This window comes from Amphiura filiformis, chromosome 13 (genome assembly GCF_039555335.1).
Source record: "Amphiura filiformis chromosome 13, Afil_fr2py, whole genome shotgun sequence".
Classification (NCBI taxonomy): Eukaryota; Metazoa; Echinodermata; class Ophiuroidea; order Amphilepidida; family Amphiuridae; genus Amphiura; species Amphiura filiformis.
The window spans coordinates 13,908,473-13,930,244 of record NC_092640.1 but is presented as its reverse complement, the minus strand read 5'-3'; the positions used below and the strand labels follow the sequence as shown (position 1 = coordinate 13,930,244).

At 37.7% G+C, this 21,772-nt stretch overlaps 1 protein-coding gene across 1 annotated transcript in view; it reads right to left on the bottom strand.

Annotated features, from left to right (window-relative positions):
• LOC140168024 (ATP-dependent RNA helicase DDX55-like) overlaps positions 1–20,055 on the bottom strand; it is a 34,465-nt gene extending 14,410 nt beyond the window's left edge. Inside the window, exons 1-13 of the mRNA XM_072191328.1 lie at positions 19,917–20,055; positions 13,762–13,812; positions 12,859–12,945; positions 11,804–11,958; positions 10,360–10,509; positions 9,391–9,538; positions 7,545–7,586; positions 6,278–6,334; positions 5,434–5,591; positions 4,259–4,351; positions 3,527–3,641; positions 2,965–3,050; positions 672–760 (exon numbers count right to left, since the gene is read on the bottom strand). Coding sequence (XP_072047429.1) covers positions 672–760; positions 2,965–3,050; positions 3,527–3,641; positions 4,259–4,351; positions 5,434–5,591; positions 6,278–6,334; positions 7,545–7,586; positions 9,391–9,538; positions 10,360–10,509; positions 11,804–11,958; positions 12,859–12,945; positions 13,762–13,812; positions 19,917–20,012 — 1,327 coding nt within the window. The 5' untranslated portion in view covers positions 20,013–20,055. The remainder of the gene's footprint in view (positions 1–671; positions 761–2,964; positions 3,051–3,526; positions 3,642–4,258; positions 4,352–5,433; positions 5,592–6,277; positions 6,335–7,544; positions 7,587–9,390; positions 9,539–10,359; positions 10,510–11,803; positions 11,959–12,858; positions 12,946–13,761; positions 13,813–19,916) is intronic.
• Between the last annotated feature and the right edge of the window lie 1,717 nt (positions 20,056–21,772).

Sequence of the window (21,772 nt, the reverse complement as noted above, 5' to 3'; positions counted from 1 at the left end):
TTGCTGGTATTAAATATCAAATGGTCATAATTGACGGTCACTTCAAATCATCCCCAACTCAACGAGGTTCAGGAATGTCCTCTCATTGTTAATTGTTGGTTAATCCACCACTTGAACAGGATTTAGCCAAAGCAAACAAAGACTAAAGCTATTTCCTATAAGTATAAGCTTATTATCCTCTTCAACAATGGGATTAAAGATTGGTGTTTTACTGGACTAAAATGAGTAACATGTAGGACAATTATTGGGTACATTATGAATACAAGCTTTATGCACATTTTGCACTGTAACTCGAAATACAATTTGCCGACTTTACGAGCGGTTTGAGATGGATGGTCACATTTTTAAGTGTTCTTCGCTCCTTGCGAGGGATGCTTGGTGTAGCCTAATTAATGAAGTTTGTATTTTAAGGTGTATTCTTATAGCATTTTTGTACACTTACTTAGTTTTTGGTTTTATGTATGTTTTATGCTCTGTAAAGCAATCAGGACTTCTGTATGATGCGCTATGTAAATCTCTTTTGATTTAACTTAACAAACTTAATATCTTCGCTTAGTTTCATAATATATATTTCATATTTAATAACGATAGATCAAGCAGTCGTAGTTCTCCCTGCCCAATTCAATGGTTTAAATTCATACTATACCCTACCCATTGACCTCTGATCTTACCTTTGACTCTGAAGAGCAAGTTGCACTCATGTTTGACATAGTACTGTACAAAAGAAACAAATGCTCTGGTGCCTTTCTCAAACTGGGCCCTACATTGAAACAACAACAATATTAATCAAGTGAATATTCCTACGTGTTGGTACGTTATACAGCAAAGTAAAGTTTAAACAGTCATTCAACACAGAATCAATTGAGAACCTCAATATTTTGACGCGTGTCAAAAAACGTCCTCATCAGGAGAACTCCACAGATGTTGTGAAGCATGAGTGCACAACATTATTGGAGTTCTCAGGTGAATCGTGAAGTAACATTTTCACAACATCTTTGGAGTTCTCCTGATGAAGATGTGTGTCACATGTCGAAATATTGAGGTAAGTTCTCAATTAATTCTATGTTGAATGACTGTTTAAACTTTACTTTGCAACAATATTATTCAAAATGATAAGAGGCTTCTTACATTACAGATTTCATAAGGGACAGCTCTCAATTTCGTATTTGAATATTTCTTAACGATAAAGAAAAACCACTTACCAAATCATGCTAAGGCAACAACAGCAACAAAAAAACAGCCATTTGGGAACCAAAATGTATTGATTTTGGCTGAACTTTTTTAGAAAATATTTGTCAGACTTTTTTTTAATTTAGCTAAAATCATGAAAAATCATCCGTTTTGAAGCCAAAATGTATTAATTTCGGTTGAACTTTTAGAAAATATGCTTGCAAAAATCTTCCGATTTTTTCCCAATTTGTCAGATTTTGGTGATACTTTAGGGTAATTTTAGCCTTCAGAAAAAAGGAAAAAAAAGGAAGAAAATTAAACGCCAGACCAATCGACCCTACTTGAAAGGTACGTCTACCCGTAGAACAGGGTGTTGTTTTTTAATTGTCTAATAATGATATAAACAAACATGACATCTTTACCTGGTTCCAATTTTAGCCTTCAGAAAAAAAAAAAAAAAAGGAAGAAAATTAAACGCCAGACCAATCGAACCCTACTTGAAAGGTCGTCTACCCGTAGAACAGGGTGGTGTTTTTTTATTGTCTAATAATGATATAAACAAACATGACATCTTTACCTGGTTCCAATTACGTGTAAGTTGGAACATTATTAATATGCCAAAATATCAGTTTTGTAAAAAAAGATTGATTGTATATTATGGCTTAACGCGGCTGTGTACTCTAGCCATTGTTTCTTTCTCAAAATTGAGTTTTTATGATATGTTTGTACCTTGTTATGTTTTTTATAAATACAAGGAATGAAAATCCAGATTTGTAAACTCCAACTGCAATATTTTAAGGATTTTATTTCACTATTCCACTCGTGTTTGAAATTGAAAAGGAAAGAAAATCTTTGTTGTACCAGCAAGGTACACGCGCGCAACAACTCATCGCGTTGCGTATCGCGCAATTTGTTAACGCACAAATACGCGGCGATACGCCGACGCTTATATCTGCCGCTGGCCAATCATCTTATGGAAACACCACGGAAGCACTGATTTCACAAAAACCTAGTGGTCAAATGGCTCCGTTTTAGCTGATAAAATGTGGGGTTTTTCAAGTTCTTTTCCCCGATTTAAATGTCAAGTTATAAATGGATTTCGCTCAAACTTCTCAAGGGGCTGTAGATTTACCCGATGTTCACGTAATATAAGTTACAAAAACGAAAACTGTCGCATTCTCCTGTGAGATTCGATGAAAGTGCAAAATGTGACCACTTTAAACTTCAACGGCCATTATTTCAATGTTCATTTTCTCGGTAAAATGACGATTTAGGTACACGATAACTCAATAAATACAGCATCTATAGGTAAACAAATATGATCATCGTAAAAAGCATGATCGACTCAAGAAACGGTTTTCTCATTTTTTTATATTTTGGTCTATTTCCGATTTTGGGCATCATTTTGGGCAAATAGGCGTTTTTGAATTTTAAAAGTTCATTTTGATGCCTTATATGGTCAATATCTCAAAAAATAAGGCCAATATCAAAAAATAAAAAACAGTTTTTGGAATGGAGCCTCAAGATTGAGCTAAAAACAAAATAAAATATTTTGGAAAGAGTGTTTTTTTTGTTATGATGTACCTAACAAAAATTAACAAAAACTCACTTTTTTGTAATTTTCTTCAAAATTGTTGTTTTTACCCCAAATCTGTATTTATATTAAGATTTATTGATGTCTTGCCTTCATAAAAATGTATACTTTTATATGTTTTTGTGAATAATTACAAAGTTATTGCACTTTTACTACATGCATGTCTGAGAGTACACAGCCACCTTAAAGTGTAATCTTACCTATCTTTTGTTGATATCTTTCGTAACCTTGGTAACACATCGACTATTTCTAATTCATCAATGTTGGGGTATTTTTCAAGTGGCACCTGCAATTAGAAACAACATAGTTACACATGCTAAAGGTTTGATGTATCGGTAATTCATTATTTTATAATTGTCCATAATTGACTTTAATTGTCACATTGGTGGTCAGTGCTAATTTTCACATTCAGAGTCTTACTGAACTTATTTGGACTAACACTGAAAGTCATACTGATATCTGAAATCAATGCTGAAAATCTAAATAATACAATCAATGAAAATAACACTAAAATAGTTCTTTGTTATTCTAATTCAGTATGCAAATGCCCATTGTCATATCACACTGAAAATGGACTGAAACCAGTGGTGTAACCAGGAGCTAGCTACAGCCCTCCCTTCCCCAGACATCATATGCGTTGTTACATGATGGTCGTGGGGCAAGTGTACCGACAGTCCAACTTTTCAAAATTGCAAAATATGTGATGTGCTTACTTATTTTGCTGTGAAAGTGGTCTGTATATTTTTCGTCAATGACACTTACCTTCTGGTTGATATTGATGAAGTCAATGTAAGTATCTTCTGAAGGTAACAAGAAAACCAGAGCATTTCCTAAATTGCCTATCCTAGCTGTCCTGCCACACCGATGAACAAAGGCACTGAGTGCAGGGGGGGAAAATGAAGGAGTCAAGTTTAAATACATGTAATGAGTATTCTTTGGGGGATATATGGGATAAATACCCCCAGTATTCGCTGCCGTAGTGCATGTTAGTAACCATTGGTTACTGGTTCAAGCCTGGGCTCGTACACCTGTTCTAAATTTTGATATGCTATAAGCTTTGTGTTGTGATCATTTCGATCAGTGGTTCATAACAAAGAAAGCGTGAGCCAGTTGACCTAGCAACGGTCATATTCTAACACACACTACGACGGCCAATAACCCTAATGTTATCATATTAGCTTTATCCAGTTTCATATGTTGCATGCAATTCACCTTTTCGGTAAATCACATAACCCTTTGCGAGTACACCTGAGAACTCGTCATACTGCGTCGCGCCGATGTGCACATCGTTTTTCGAACATCGTTACCGCGAATTACAAGTCGGCGTGACGTCAAATGACGAGTTCTCAGGTGTACTCGCAAAGGGTTATGGGATTTACCGAAAAGGTGAATTGTTTCAACTTATCACCATATAGCACTCAATGAGCCTTGTGTATATCTACTCATGTTTGACCTTTCAACCTTTGACCCTTGCTATAGTTTTAATTGGCTTACCTTGCACTACTTGGTGGATCATATTGAAGCACCCAATGCACCTCAGGTATATCTACTCCTCTCGCCATCACATCTGTACATACTAATACACCACTGTAAAAAAAACAAGATTATTTGAAGAAAACAAAAACATAGTTTAAACAAAATTTAAAACAAATGGGACAAACTTAATTGTCCTTGACCGTATGTTTTACAGGCATTTGGTATGATAAATTGTGATGTCAAAATGCAAGTTAACACTTCATTAACCCTCTTTGAACATTGTTTTCCCTCCAACTGAACACCATTGTTCATTCTTAGTCAGTGGGAGTGGTCTAGTTCGTAGACACATTTCTGATTGGACAATCGCATGATTTCGGGTGTCGTCTATCAGGCCATAGACGACCCCACATCATCATGCATCTTGATAATGCGTAACTGCGCTTGTAGAGGTGCGCTTGGCGTATGTATCGCGCAGTATGCGTGAGACTAGTGCGGAATCTGCGACGCGCTAGCAGTCGCGCAACAGAATACGTGAAATTGTAAACAAGTTTTGTTCATTTTATAATGATGGGAGTTTTTATGACGGTAACTTAGTTTTTGCTTTGAAAAATTGTTTATAGTTATTAATATAATATTTAATTGACTAAGAATGAGAATAAACGACAGGACTTTTTATTTTGCCTAACCTATGATAGACGACAGGCAGGTCCAATATTTTTATCGTAGTGGATACCGGCTGCGCCGGCATCCACTACTAGAGGATAGGCAAAATAAAAATTCCTATCGTTTATTCTCTAAAAGACATGGGACACCTCTCCAACAGCTGCCAGGTGTCATATATTTGGATTGAACACATTATATAATGAATGCAGAAATTGTCAAATGTCTATAGAGCAGCTATTGCAGATAGGGCCTTCTTACACTGACCCCTTGAAATGCAGTCTGGTGACACCCCAGGGGGTACTCGGCACAAATGACCATACAGGGATTTGCCGCAAACATAGGTAGCATTTTGGCCTTTTGTATATCAATATATCCTTGGATCCTTTTTTCAAACTTTTTTTTTGAAAATATCCTAATTTTGCCTCACTACAGCCAAAATTTTGGGGGAAAAGTTGTACAAATAAGATTGTTATAATCATGGGTTCACTTTCAAATTTCCAGTAGCACACCCCTACCCAAACCATACTTACCTACTAAGTTTCCTGAATTCATCAAATACTTTGTTACGTTTGTGTTTCATTTTTCCATGTAATGAGAGAACGGCTACGTTCTTGAGAAGTGTTTCTAACGCTTTAGAGAAATATTCTACACAAGCACAGGTGCTGAAGAATACCATGTGTTTCAAATTCTATAGAGAATAAAAAACATAACAGGATTAAAGTATTAAAGGATTAAGGTATTAAACTTTGACAGTGATTAAAGTTTGTTCGGCTTATATAAGGCGGAAATTAACATAAAATATTAAAACTTTGAGTGAACCTTTTTTTTTATGTTGAGCATATTTAGGCATTAACAGCTGAAATCTAGGAGATAACGCAGACAAAACTTCGGTCAGGAACAGGTGACCTGATGAAGGGGGTCGCCGTAGATAGCTGGTCGTGGTATTTTTACAGGACAAGCAAGTGTAGCCCATCAATCGGGCTTATTACCCTGATCGGAACTGACTGTAACAAGGTCTTTTATCATGGATCATCTGCCCTGCCATTACCAGATGAACCATGGGGAGAGCGGAGATTTTTTTTTGGTCCTGCGGGGACTTGAACCTGGGACCACTCGTACCAAAGCAGGACCATAAGCAGTGTGCCACGCTGTTCCCCTTAGCCTATACTAAAGATTTTGAATGCTTAAATTTGTACCAAGTCTGTGAATTTTGTGACTGCAATTGTAAGAAAACATAAGAAAAATATGATTTTTTCTTCACCTGATACCATAAGCTCCATTTTGATGGGGGTTTAGTGATGGATGAGACCATCCAATCGGATCATCCACTTTCACATTGATAATAAAATGTGTATTTTCTCATCATCTTCCTACCTTGTGTTTCCGGAGAAAAGCTACCAATAAATTGAACTTCTGCTGACATTCACATACCTACAGGAAAAGGAGGCAATATGAAAAATTTAAACAAGCTATTTTGTAGTAGTGTTGTCCAAGATAAGTTGTTCAGTGGTGTATAAATGGAAGGCTTATGCGCTAGAAAAACTCCTGTTTTACAGACGAACAGACTTTTAAAGTAGAGTCGGTCAGGCAAAAATGAGCTTAAAATATCACCAAAAGCTTTAAAAATCTTGCAAAATTTGATTTTTTTAAAACAAAGATAGAAAAACTTTCCACTAAAACGTGCGAAATTAAGTTAATAACATGTAGGTTCCTACTTAATGCGAAATGAAAAGGATAAGCATATAAATGTGACTGTTAAAAATAATTCTCACAATGGCACATATAATAAACTTAAGGTGGTACTACACCCCTGGCCAATTTTTGCATTTTTCTCAAAAATTATAGCGCATTAGTGACAAGTAAGATATGTATATTATATAGGGGCAAGGACTACAATTACTGCACTGGAAATTTTATTTCAGCACAGACAACAGTGGTGGAGTTACAGTCAAAAATGAGGGAAACCAATATTTGATCAATAAATCAATAACTACTTGTCTTGAGTCACTGAATTTCCAGTGTGGTAACTGGATTCCTTGCCCCTATAATATACATAACTTTTGTTACCAGTGTGTTATTAGTTTTTGAGAAAAATGCAAAAATAGTCACAAATTTATCAAGGGGTGTAATACCAACTTAAAGGAAGTCTCCAGCAATCAGGGTTCGCAGGTTTTTGCCGCAAGTGGAAAAAACGGCAGTTTTAACTGTGGTTTTAACCGCTTGGCAAAAACAGTTTTCATCACAATATATGAACATAAAATCCGGGGGTACTCAGTACAAATGACCATACGGGACGTGCATAAACATGGGTAGCATTTTCAGCCTTCTGGTATATCAATGACCCCTTTTCAAAGCCTATTTTGGTATATGAATGGGTCCTTTTTCAAAATTTTCTCAATTTTTTGGAAAACAGCCCAATTTTCCCTTAATCTAGCCAAAATTCTCCCAAAATTTTGGGAAAATTTGTAAAAACTAAGACAATTTTGGGTAAATTCGGCCGAAAATTTTGACTTTTGGTATATCAATGGGTCCAAATTTCTTGAAAAATTGGTATATTTATGGGTCTACTTCCAAAATCTCAGCGGCACATCCCTACCAAAACCAAACTTGAGTACCCCGGGCATAAAATATCAGTACTTACTGTATAATAATTTGTGAGTGTGGATGGAGTTCTTTGGACAATCTGAAAAAGAACAAACAGTAGAATTGATATCTTTATTTTTAATTTGTTTAGATTCATTATAAAAAGTTGGTTATGCCTGAGCAGTTTATATATATATGGTCCACAACTTATAAGTTCCCCCTAATACTTTTTAGAATAAGTCAAAAAATATTTTCGAAATGTAAAAATGTAAACAAATATCTATAATAGCCCTATTTGTTTTACACATGTGGACCAATTTATAGTGTCACACGTCATTGCGTTCAGTCACAATGGTTAATTGTGTAAGAAAAGAGGGTGTTTTATAAGTTGCACCTGAGTCCATAGCAGTCAGGTTTTCGTTAACAAACACATGAAAAGACCTGGCCTACTGTATTGTTTGAAAGCTGACTCCTATGGACTCAGATGCAACTTTTAACACTGTTTAAAATGGTCTCTTTTTTTACATAATGAACCACTGTGACTGAACGCAATGACATGTGACGCTATAAATTGGTCCATATGTGTAAAACAAATAAGGCTACCCATACCTTTTTACATGTTTGCATTTCGTCAAATATTTTTCGATTTATTTTAAGAAGTATCATTTATTGATCATCATCAAGCTGACTAAGCTTTCTCCAACTGCTGCAATCTTGGGCTAGCAAAGCAAATGTTTTTGGCTGAAACATCCCTTCAATATCTCCCAGGAGGTGCTGAACATATTGCAAGTACAGTGTGCACGGTCATCCTGGTTTCCTCTTCCCATGTTGTGGAATATTAAGGGCTTATTCTTTCACAGGCTTGTTGTATAAGACAAGTATATGGCCAAGAAATCTGAGTTGGGTTGTCTTGACTCTGTCAACCAGTGGAATGTTGTTGTTCAGATTGTAGATTGCTTTTTTCAAATAGCACCAATTCTCACAAAATTGCTAAAATTTGGACAATTTGGAATTCTTGTTTACAAGTGTGGTATCAAACTGCATTTAACACAATTATCCATTATTATTGCTTTTAATCAATTAGGTCAAGAATTAGAGACTAATCCAAGTGGAATCCATACACTCCTTACGGAAGATGTCAAACCTTAATCTCCCAAGCAGGGAGTGCCGCAGATTTCAAATGGAATCACCTCTACTAGAAACTCCATTTGAAATCCCCACTCCCTATGTGGAAGATTAAGGTCATGTCTTCCATAGGGGAGTATGGATTTCAACTGGAATAGCCCATTATGACAACTCAATTGAATCTTAATAGAGAATGCCATTTAAAGTTTCTCTCATGTTTGTTACAATTTTTGAGAAATCATTTTGCCACCCAGTCAAATCTACACTAACCCTAACTCTACAAGACCATACAAAACCATACAGCACGAAGTGACTGCAAGACCATGCATCCCACATGATCAGATTACATAATCCTGCCACACTACACATATACACAAAATTGTTGGCTGGGCAAAGGTCACACGCATGGTTTTGCTACTTGGCACAAGGGTTGGTGGGTTAAATCCTGGGCAAGGGAAAAAATTCTCTTCATCTTCTTTCTTCCTTCTTTCGTTCCACTTAGGCAAAAAGCAGAGAGGGAGTTGGGGCTAATAGAACTTGCAGATTTTGAATGTTTTCATTAACTTTTGTATGTTTGGATTGCTGGAATATATGAACAACCCAGCCTCCAAAAGGTGACTTACATCATCAGCTTCCAATGCAAATTCTATCCGGATATCAGAATTCCTCCTGTTTCCAGCTAATAAATGCTCCACTTGAACTTCACCAGTTTATGTCCCTGAAAATAAACCTATTACATAATAGGACCCTCCCTCTACATTTACACTGATAATACTTACAGAAGATTTTGTGTGTTTTTCTTTCACTGTAATCCTCATTGGATTCCTAAGACCTGCTCGTATCAATGCTTCAACTTCATCAGTTTGCGTGGCTGAAAATAAACCTGTTCTCCTCTGTTTGGGTAAATAGCCGAGGATGGTGTTGATACTGAAATAAACAATAGCAACAGTACAGGTTTGTTAAGCATATGGTTGTTTCATAGACTTATTCCACCAGCCGTCTACACTGCGCATATAATGCGTTATGCTTCGTAGTGACGACTGATTATCTTATAGTTCAAATTGTGGCGGACCCATGCTTGCTACTTTGGTTAATGCGCCATAGCGCGACTGACTAGCGACACCCGTGTACCGCGCCGTGTGTACTGCGCCGTTGTGACAAAATCACGCTCTGAAGTTCTAAAAACAACAAATTCGGTCTTGGACACAACTGCGCATTCTCAGTGAAAGTTTGCAACCTGCTTAATATTCATGTGCAACCAGAATCTGGTTGCAAAAGTCCACCACTTTTTTTCCATGTAGTTTTCTCAGTCGTCAATCCAGAAGATTGACGAATGAGGGCAACAGTCTAGGTTGTTTCAGTGAATGTGGCCATTTCAAGGCTAAATGTCCCATAAATTGCAACTCTGTCATCATCATAAATGCCATTTGTCTGAGTGCAACATAGCACCATCTATCATGTGGTGCAGTGTGGTGGTTGTAAAAATCCTTTTTTTTTTTTTTTTGGAGGGTATTTGACATGCTCAGTGTGATATTATTTAAGTTTTCTAAGAGGGCAAAGGCAAAAAAAAATAAAACCTTCAAGTATAAAAGAAAATCATGCGATAACCAAGGCAAGATTACACAGATTTGCACCCATGACAATAAAGGGGGATGCAACCGTATTGATTTAACCACAAGATGGCGGAAGGCTGATGACCTCTACAGTAATAAAACCTATATTTTAAATGAGTTCTCTTCCATCTTTACCTTGCTTCAAATCCCATGTCTAATAACCTATCCGCTTCATCCAGGACCAACATCTCTAAGGACCTCACCATGGCGGCTAAGTTTACTCCTGGTTCTTTCTTCTGGAAAACACCCTCTAGTCTTCCAGGTGTAGCTACAATGATATTGGCCCTGTGTAGAAAATAAAAAGATGATAAAATCATGTATTTGCTGATGCCTGTTGGTGATGATGTTGATAATGTTGAAGACAACAACATCATCATTCATGTTGACAATGTTGGATGATGATGATGAGGAGGAGCAGGAGGAGGAGCAGAAGGAACAAGAGGAAGATGATGAGGAGGTGATAGCAATGGCACCATGTCAATGATGATGATGACGATGATTATGAAGATGACCATGTCAATGACGATGATGATGATTGACCATGTCAATGATAATGATGATGATGATGATGACCATGTCAATGATAATGATGAATATGACAATGACGAGAACAATGAATCCTGTTGGTGATGATGATGATGATATGATCCTGAGGAGGAGGAGAAGCAGCAGCAGCAGCAGGAAGATGATGATGAGGTGGTGGTGCATGGTGGCAATGGCACCATGTCAATGATGATGATGATGATGATGATGATGATGATGGTGATGATGACAAAAGAATTTTGTGTAAAGTACTTTTATTTGTTTACAAATGCCCGAATCATATGGCTCCTAATTACATCTCCTCTTGTATCACTCTCAATCAACCTGGTAGAGCTGGACTGCGCTCAGCATCTGACACCACACGACTGACAGAACACAATACATCTAAACTGCTGAAGTCTGCTAAGCGCGGGCCTTCTACTATAATGCTCCCAGAATGTGGAATAGTTATTTACCTATCAATATCCGTGAATCTACATCACTTGCTGTTTTTAAGAAGGCTCTTAAGACACATTTGTATAATTCATTCTAATTGTTCTGTTGCTCTGTATATATTTTGCTTGTGTATATATTTTGGCCTTTTGCCACCTTCAATATTGTTTGTAGCGCTACGCTCTTAATGTAGCAGCGCTTTATAAATGCTCAATATGTATGTATAAATGCTCAATATGTATGGCGATAATGATAATGATGTGGAGGAGGAGGAGCAAGAAGAGAAGAAACAGGAGCATGAGGGGCAGTAGGAGGAAGATGGTGAGGAGGGGTGGCGATCGCCACCATGCTAATGACGATGATGTAATGATGATGATGATGATGATGATGATGATGATGATGATGATGATGATGATGATGATGGCGATGGCGATGATGATAATGATGGCGTTGGCGATGATGGCGACGATGATTATAAAGATGACCATGTCATTGATAATGATGAAGATGACAACAACAATAACAATGATGATCATGATGGCATGATATTGCTGATGACATAGAGAACAAAGAGCAACAATGATTTTATAAATTTGTCTCTTACCCATTTCCCTGCAACCTTTTAACATCAGCAATAGGATTCACTCCTCCAATCAGAAGCAACTGTTGAAACTGTGGCAAATCCTCCAGGAAGCTAGCAATGACCTCATTTATCTGTGCAGCTAACTCTCTGGTAGGAGTCACAATAATTGCACCAACCTGAAAAATAAAAACAGAGAGACTCCAATCAGAAGCAGCTGCTGAAACTTTGTCAATTCCCCCCCAGGAAGCTTGCAGTGACCTCATCTATCTGTGGTTTCAGTTTGCAAAGGGGGACTGACCGAGTTTAGAAAAGCAAACTTTAATTATTGTACCAACCTACATCCATTTTACCCCTTAATTAATATAAGAGTTAACCAAAGAACAACCGTGCAGTTTTACCCCCTTGTCAGGCATAGGACTACGCATTTATGAAAAAGTCTGGAAAGCGCGTAAAATTGGACAAAAACACCTGACAATAAATAAAACTGCGGAAATTTTGACATCAAAAAAGACTGGTTCCAGAGTTTTGACTGGAAATTCTCATGCCTGCCTTGTATACCTTGCCCAGCATACCCCTGCATCCAATAACCAAACAATATTCTGTATTGTATAATACTTGTCATTTGGTGTGGGGTTACAAGCCAATCATGATTGGCATCAGGGGCATAGCAAGCAGGTGGACAGGGTGGACAAGTCCAGGGGCCCTGAGCAAAATTGAAAATTAAGTAAGGGCTAATAAAGGAGATGGTAAAAGGACCGCACTGCTCCTTGTCAATGCTACGCCCCTGATTGGCATACATACCCTGCTTGGCACTCTAATATTTATAATGTTATGCGGTCCAACCTCCAATATCAGGACTTATTTTATATGGAGCTCTGTGTTATCTGGACATGTGATCTTCACAGGAAAACATGCTTTTGTTTAAATGGTTTGACATCTTTAAAGGCTGTTCCCCTGATTATTACCCAATATTGAGTAAACTTTTGCTGTCCTCATTTTAGCATTTCAGACATGTATTCAATGCAGAATTAAACATAATTCACTTATTCCGATTTTCACTTATTGTTGCTTCATACCTCTTTTTTCTTGAGTGGTGTTTCCCTCCTCAGTAGTGTTTCTAGTATTGGGATGACAAACGCCAATGTCTTGCCACTTCCAGTAACCTGTGAGAAGGAATTAAGTACATGTACAGTTTTACACAAGGCACAAATATTTAAACACGATGTGCACATCTGTGTTTCCGCTCGCATAACATGATTTAACAATTTATAAGGTTCTATGTTTAGGTTCCCCAATATCTGGCATGTGTATACGCGGAGCAAGGATTTTATGGTACATCGAAAGGGGGCAAAGATTTTTTTGGCATGGCCAAAGGGGGGGCAAGCCATTTTGGCAGACCATTTAGAGTATTCGCCATCCCTGGGGGTACACATACACTGTACATGTAATTATTGCACAGCTCTTAAATGTACAAACATACATTTATTTATCTTCACTTTGAATTTTGATGTCATATTTGGGGGTTTATCAGATTAATAAAGATACAGTTACAATGTATGCATGAGACACCACTATATCTAGAAGCAATAATTATTACTGTACTCAGACAACCCATGGTGATCAATCCTTATTCAAAGGCACAGCTGCACAACATGTGTGATTATTCTGTAACTTCAAAATAAGGAAAAACAAGGACATTTTATGTAATTTATCTGCATTTTTTAAAAGTATAAGAAATGTTTATAATTATATACTTAGTATATGATTTTGTGTTTGTTTTTTAGTGGATCAAGTACCACATTTAATACAAAAAACTAAAAATGTATTTTTTACTGAAACTTGCACTATTCAAGTACTTTCCCACCCCCATCCTCGAAACGTGGAGCACCGGTGGGGCATGTCAGCTGAGATTTAGCCAACTGATGCGTTTTGTAACATTTTGTAATTTCCCAACCCTGCAACTCGGGGGGTATACTTACTGCTTCTGCTGCTACATCTTTGTTGCTCATAAAAAGAGGAATTGTTGCAGCCTGGAATAACATAATACAATGGCAAATTGAACAGAGTTAATATTTCCATATGACTGATACATACATGCAAGAAATAAAGGGTGATTAATGCAGTATCTTTTACACCCAAATAATCTGTGCAGCAAAAATGGGTGAGGCGTTGATCGAGACGATGGATAGAGGAGAAGGCTATCCTCAATTCAGTCCACTGATAACCGGCGATGATAGATAGCCTGCCAGCTATTTCAAATTGTGTCAGAATCATATCAGCCAGGCATTCTTTCTAGCATGTGATGTAAAGTAAACAAAGCCGAAAAGGATGGATGTAGCCCTAGAATAGTTGTTGGCTGTTGCTCAATTGACACATCAGCAAAGTTAGCCTGAGGTACTCACACTTCTGTCACTTGTCAGGGGGGCAAGACTTTTCATTGGAGGCAGCTTCTCCTCTTTAGCCCCCCTGGCTACGCCACTTGCTGTTGGATATAACTTCAATTCGTTTACGAAGGTAATTACATTTTTCGAAATATAAAGAAAATAATCACGCTGTTTGTTCCTTCATATCGTTACCGTCCAAAAAATGGCAAAGGAATGAAATATATTAATATTATGTGTCAAATTTAGGCGATGCTTACAAACATGACCCTAAAACCAAGCTACCCCTAGTTACGCAATAAAAGCCCGGAGTAATAGGTGGTAATTGTTTAAAGTGTAAATTGGTGGCATGAATTGAACAAGTGGCATTTCTACGCAATTCTAAATACGATAGGCCTACTATTAGTAGGAAAACAGATGGCTGAAAAAAAGAAAGAAATAAAGATAACAAGAAATATAGAGAAAACCCCGTCCATATCCCTTCAACAGTGAATATTGTAGTGAAAACTCCTGCGAAAGTAGACAGGGAATATTCATGATTCTATTGTCCACATTCATGAATAATTCAAGCAGTAAATCATTTAAGAACAAAAACCTCGCACCAACCGCACCGCATACGGCTGAAGGAGAATTTTAGTAAACACGCCACCATGTGTTTATCCGCGAATAGGTAAGGTATCCCACAACTCATTTCATCGATCACCGCTGTCTGTACTTAGCTGCCGGACCGGAGAAATGTGTGCTGCACAAATGATCACAAATTACACATTTGTAATGATTGTTCACCACAAAATATGTTATAAAAACATAGGTAAGCAATGTATGAATATATGGATAGGTCAAAAACTTCCAAAAATTATTGACAATATCAATATTTGGCAACATTAAATAATGACTACAATTGAAATTTCACAGTATCGTGTGTGACCTGCTACAACTTGAGAACAGAGTCCTCAAACATGTCAAACGTTCGAAATTTGTAGTTACTACAACTGTGACTATACATGTCACTTCGAGCATACCTTGGCTCCTGCACTGGGACACACTTTTAATCCCAAGAAAGTCAACAAATAAACCCCATTCATCCATTTGACTGAATAGGACTGAATACACAGTCCATTCATAGATTTGTCACCTACCAGACAATAGAGATAAATCAATGAAGGACAAACTGATCACAGTACTAGGCACGTCCACACGGAGGACTTTTTGCTTAAGCAATGCAGTTATCAAGCAAAAGCCTCGGGAAATCTGCCGTATGAACGCTCTGGAGGATTTTAATGTCTAAAGTCTGCCCCAAAATGTATCCCCAAATTTATCCCCAAGAAATTTCATGATTTCCCAAGTGATCCTCGGGTTCCACTGCCATGTGACACACCGACACCGCCTGGCTAATAATTATTTGGTGGAGCAGAGACACTAAAATGAATACACGGGATCGATACACGTGAATTGCTATGCACGATTTTGATATCAGGCGAAAATCTTCCGATACTGGGTTAGAAATTGATGAATATCTCCATAAATGAATTTTTCTCAAGAAACCAGATGTGGTCTCATACACTTGAAAATACGTGTTGAACAGATATGATAGTCGCTAGAATGCGCTTTGAAAATTGGCCGTGCGCTTTGAACTCAAAATCTGACCATTTTATATTGCGTTGGTCCTGTATCCAGACTACAGCGTGCAGCGTGTAGTACAGCTGCACTCACTGTAGGTAGTATAAAAGTCGATGACCATTGACCTCAATGGGGCATACAAGCTTATTCACGCACGACCAAGATCAATTACCCAGCTATTGTGAGTAGCCTTAGTTATGTCCCTCGACTAATTATCAGTTTTAAAGAGCTTTAAAGGTTTGAACCAAATGGCTAATCGTGGCTGTGGATTTAACCTACCATGGCGATTCCTGCCATGAAGATATAGGGTTGATGACACTGTGTGTGACCGATACATTTTCCGATTCTTGGGTGCTGAGCATAACCTACATGACCCTGTATTAATATATTTAATACGGCTCAATTAGTTGGGTTACAGCAAGTATTTAAAATCTATGCTTACAGTAAGCTACTAGTCCTTCAAGGAGGACCACGCTCCATTTAGTACGATAGTCCACGCCGTCAGGCGTGGGTCCTTCTAGATTAGACATATCCTGACCTGGAAAGTCGAGGGAAATGTCAAACTGATTAACCACGCCTACTGACAGCTACTAATGGTATTCAGCCAATCCGATTGACTAAATATCATCAATAGCTGTCAGTAGGTGTGGCTTGCCTACCTGCTACCAGAACACTAGCTTCCAGCTTGGAATTGACACCAGTATTGCGTAACAAAATTGATTATTAACCCTCTTCAGTTGCATGTGTTAATCCTGTTATAATACTCGGTTTTCTTCTTACCTTCAGTTCACTGACCTGTAGGTTGCACACAATCAATTCCTTTTGTCATCACTACATTTAATATTGTCCTGCATGGTTAACCTCGATTCCTTACTATTTTTGTATAAAGGTTGTGCTTGAAATTATTGATTGCAGTGCAGTCCATTCAATCAAATGTTGTCATAAACCTATTTGATCGTAGTGCATTTGTTATGTGTGTGAGACGAACTGTCTCGGTAGATTGCAATCATGCTTTTGTTGAATGGATTTGAGTATACCGCCATATTTACGGTATGATCGTCATATCATAACCTCTATTAATTGGGATAGTTGGCCTATTCGTTTAACATGTTTAAGAAAAATATAGAATTGGAGGACACGCGCTTCATAAAAACTTTGGGTTTCACTCATTTATTTACTTTAATTCCTTTTCTTGAAAAAAAAAAGAAGTTCAGCAAGTTCTTTCTTTCTTTCCTTCTTTCTTTCTTTCCTTCTCTCTTTCTTTCTTTCATTATTTAATACGGGCCTATAATTACATTTATTTCATGTATCATCATTTATGTTTTATTATTAATGTGTGTTCATTAATTATTCATTTATTTATTTTATTTTCGTTGATTGATTTATATATTGCCATTGATCAGGCTTATATATAGCTTATATCGAGAAATTATGATCTCTTTCATTTTTGCTTGCTTAGAGAGCTTGTTTAGAGATTTTTAGATCAAAGACTAATCATATCAGAACCAGAGTATTAATGATTATTGATGCTTAATCAGTCACTAATGAATGAATATCATGCATATGAATTATAAACGAATGCAATTTGTAATTGAATTATAGAATGAATGATTGGTAGATTGGTTGATTGAGAGACTGGTTATGAAGTTAAGAGCGGTCAATAACTATTTGGCTGACTGATTGAGATTGCCAGATCTAACACTATGGACCACAATGGCCTCATCATAATGACATAGTTCAATAACCTCAATTAAATACTCAATAGTGCAAATTTGTACATCAAGTTTCAGAGTATGAGTTTTGTATCCAAATTTTCAAAGGTCATTCAATGACTATACAAATGTATTGGGGTTAAAGAATTGTGCCCTTATTAATTATAGATGAGCATGTTGTGGATCCTAGTGTAAGACCATGAAGAGACAATTGAGAGACTGATTATAAATTGAGTGGTTGCTTGACTCGATTACTTGATTGATTGATATTTTAACACCAAGATACGGTACATTAATTGCGAGACTACAATGTAATTTGTTAATAATTGATCGATTGATCGAAAGCAGAATGATTATTGATTGATACTTGATGAGTAGTTCAATGATTGACTGACTATTAATTCATCGATATATCAATCTAATAAGTTATTGTGATTCTATTATATTATATTATTATATTGATTGATTGGATGACCATATCAATTAATTGATTAATCAATCAATTCAATAATGATTCTGATTGTTTTCTTGATTGTTTGTTGAATACTTATTGGGACGGATCGTTGGTTGAATGAACCAACGATTGAGTGATAATCAAAGAATCCTTGAACTTGAAGAACAGTTTGCATCCATTTTTCGAAAATCGGAGCAACTTTTAATTTTTCACCCTAAGCGTGCAAATTGACCTTGGACCTGTCAAACCTCAAAACTCAATATATCCTACGTGCGCAAATAATGTTACACTTTTGTGATCCTTAGACCCAGACAAATAATTTGACATGTTTTTAGTGAATTTGGAGCATTTTTGCCCCCCTATATGACATGAGCATGTAGGGTGCTTGAGGGTCTTTTTTGAGGGCCACGGAGTTCCAATATATAGCTTGGTAGACAAAAGTTTTGAATTCAGCATACCCGAATTAAACAAAACAATTTGGTTGCCAGCTTTTACGCGAACTTGCCGCTTCATGCTTAAATAAGCACATTTCCAAAATAGAGCCAGACAACACTGATTTTACAAAATAAATCAATATGATATCACGATTTAGGCCTACAGTGGTCGAAACCCAGCTACTTCAAAAGTGTGAAGTGTTTTGATCCATGCAATCTCATAATCAATCGATTGAGATGACTAGCGTACTCGTCCCAGTTACATAACAGATGCAGTTAAATAATGGGCGGGGTTACCAACCATATTTGGAGTTATTACGTTGTCATTAACTGGGTTGGTTCAGGTCACTGCTTATGGTAATTCGAGTGCGCTGCTGGGGGTAGAGCACCAATCTATAAGGACCAACGCCTGACGGCGCTGATTATAGTGCTAAATATTGCGTTGGTCCTGTATGGACTATAAGCTACCGGTTGCAATTCCAGATATTGCAAAACAGGCTGTAATTCAGTCATGTGGACACATACTCAGGGATTGACTTGGGGATCATAATTCTCGAGCACACCAATCCTCAAGAATTGTATGATTGTCTGAATATGACTAGTATTTGGCTAGTATAATTTCACACACCACTGGTTAAAGTGGCCACTGGCTATTGTCATGAAACTTCCAACTGAAGTAGCCTATTGTTATCAGCATCACAATGGGTTTGAATGCATCATGAATTTTCATTATTTTAGGTGTCAGAAATAAATAACATTTTTGGGCCCATCCATGTGACTTGTTTATGCAGGTCCTAAGGTAGGGTCGTAGTCACATGTACTAAAATGCAGTAAACCTTTGACGAGCGCGTATTGTAAGGATACATCGCGTATTTACTGCGTTGCATTCACTTGTCTCTGATTGGCTGCTAAGGCGATATGTTGTTGCTGAGTGGAAATTTATGAATGAACTGTGCGCCGTACGCGTTGTTAGCGCCGAATTTGCAACATCACAGTAGTCGCGCTCGTCAAAGGTTTGCTGCATTTGACTTAGACTGCGGAACTCAGTCCTCAATGATAGTCAGTCATTTATCTTTTGGTCGTTATATGACTATCATTTGAGGACTGAGTTGTTATAATATATCTTCCGAGGTGCAATTTCAGACAATAGCTGGGGATTAGTGGGGCAGAGCCAGAGGTTATCTATTGAATCCTTTCATGACCACTGAAGCATAGTCAAGTCTGCCAAGGACACTCGGTACAAATTGAAAGACCATCACAAAAGAATGCATGCATGTCAGGTCATCGACACCAATTTGGTGTTTGTTATGACACAAATTTGGTGTCTGTTATGCACCTCGAAATATGTACCTTAAAGTCTGTATCTACATTTGACTATAGTCTTAATTTAGATACAGTAACTCGTGACGTCCACTACTTAATACTACCATGCCATGCTAAAATTGTTACTTTATAAAGCTTAAATGTCCCTTAAGATGACTCGAAACACTTTGTTTTACACCGAAACGTCAACCTATTAAAACGGTACGTTACCTGTACAGGTGTCATGTTAGTGAAGCCTAGTTTATCCAAGGTTTTGAGTGTACTTTCACTCAAAGGAGTTCGTAGAGACTTCCATTCCCCCTCCATGTTGAATCAATGTTGTTATTTGCGTAGTCTGTTCGGAAGTCTAAAGTCAATTGTGCATGGACCGGATTATTTGTATCAGACTGCAAAATAGACTAATAAAAGCCCACGTGCTGGCGCTAGCAACATTGCGCAATCACGAATTTTGACCGTGAGGCAAGGAGATTAAAGGGGCATTTCGTGATCCACAGCCTCATCCCCCACTTTTCTCAAAAAAAGTTGAGATATTTATATCACTGGAAACCTCTGGCTACATAATGTTTATGTACAAAATATTTCTTTCAGATTAATTCGTTTAGCAAAGATATCGTGAAATTTGAATTTCGTTCTGGTGCACCAGAACGAAATTACAACGTATTGTCAGTGTAATACACATAATCATGCATAACTCGCAAACGCAAGTATCGGAATCAACTGAAATTTTGGGAATATGCTTTTTTCGTGGATATGTACTGAAAAATGTCATAAGAGGATGCTAGGATCACGAAATACTCCTTTAGGCCTAATATAATAAACATTTTTTGGTAGTCGATGGCATGGTAGTGGCCGGCCTCAATTTGATGTAGATTGTAGGCCTATCACTTTTTGGGCATTTTCTATTATTGGTTGTTGTTGTAAATGGCGAACCGTTCAAAAACATGTGTAAGTCACTTTTAAAGGACCAAATGTGAGGGGAGACATTGATATTTTCGTCATCATATGATTTCAGGCCCATGTGACTCAAGGGGCCCCCTTCGGGGGGGGAGTCTATTTTCACCGCAAATTGCACGTTTGTCAAAGCTGTTAAAATCAGCATCCCCCCCCCCCAAAAAAAAACACACTAAAATCTCCTTTCACCCTCATCAAATCTACCACCAAGAAAGACAAATATGCCCTAGGCCTACTACCCACTAGCCTACTAATGACTTTCTTCCAGAATGGAATCTCCTGATAGGCCTACCAGCACCAAAAAAGTGCCCGCCTGACTACCTTAAAGACATTGAACATCAGCTACCCCCGGGGGCACTTCAATATGAAATGGATATAGGTGTAGGGCTGGCACTTTCGCAGTAAGGGGCATTCGGTGAGAGCAAACTGAATGTAATCATTGGGTGAGAGCATGATTTTGGCATTCGGTGAGAGCAAAATGTAAAAAATATGGGGTCATTGGGTGAGAACATGACATTTGGAACCTTTGGGTGAGAGCCGAAACAGCGTCAAAAAACCTCGAAAATCAAATTTTTAGTTCAAAAAGGCTTAAAATTTCTTTGTTTTTTCAAAAATAGGTAACAAAATCAGTGATAAATGAAAGTTGCTGTTCAAATTAAAAAATAAGGGTCTTTGGGTGACAGATCAAATGGAAAATAAGGGGTCTTCGGGTGACAGAACATGTGTTCGTAAAAAAATACTATGGGGTCTTTGGGTGAGAGCAACGCTGAAAAAGGGGGTCCTACATACGCGTCACCTCCAAAGTGGGAGTGCCCCCCCGGAGCTACCCTTTAGGGTGGTCCCGTGGTTGATGCAATAATTATGTCGCCTACACGGGGGTGGTGAATTATTATAGGGGGAAAATATCATCGTTTTGGCATAAGGGAGTGTTCAGAAATACTCATGTCGAAAAAATTGTTAACCCCCCTCTTCGCGAACCCAAACCTTTTTGACCCCCCCCCCCTCCGATTAATGGACCTAAAACTTTTTGACCGGCCCCCCCTCATATAGGTTCAAAACTATTTTGCCCCCCGCATAATGTACCATTCTACTGCATCAAATGGCAGAGGAAACAT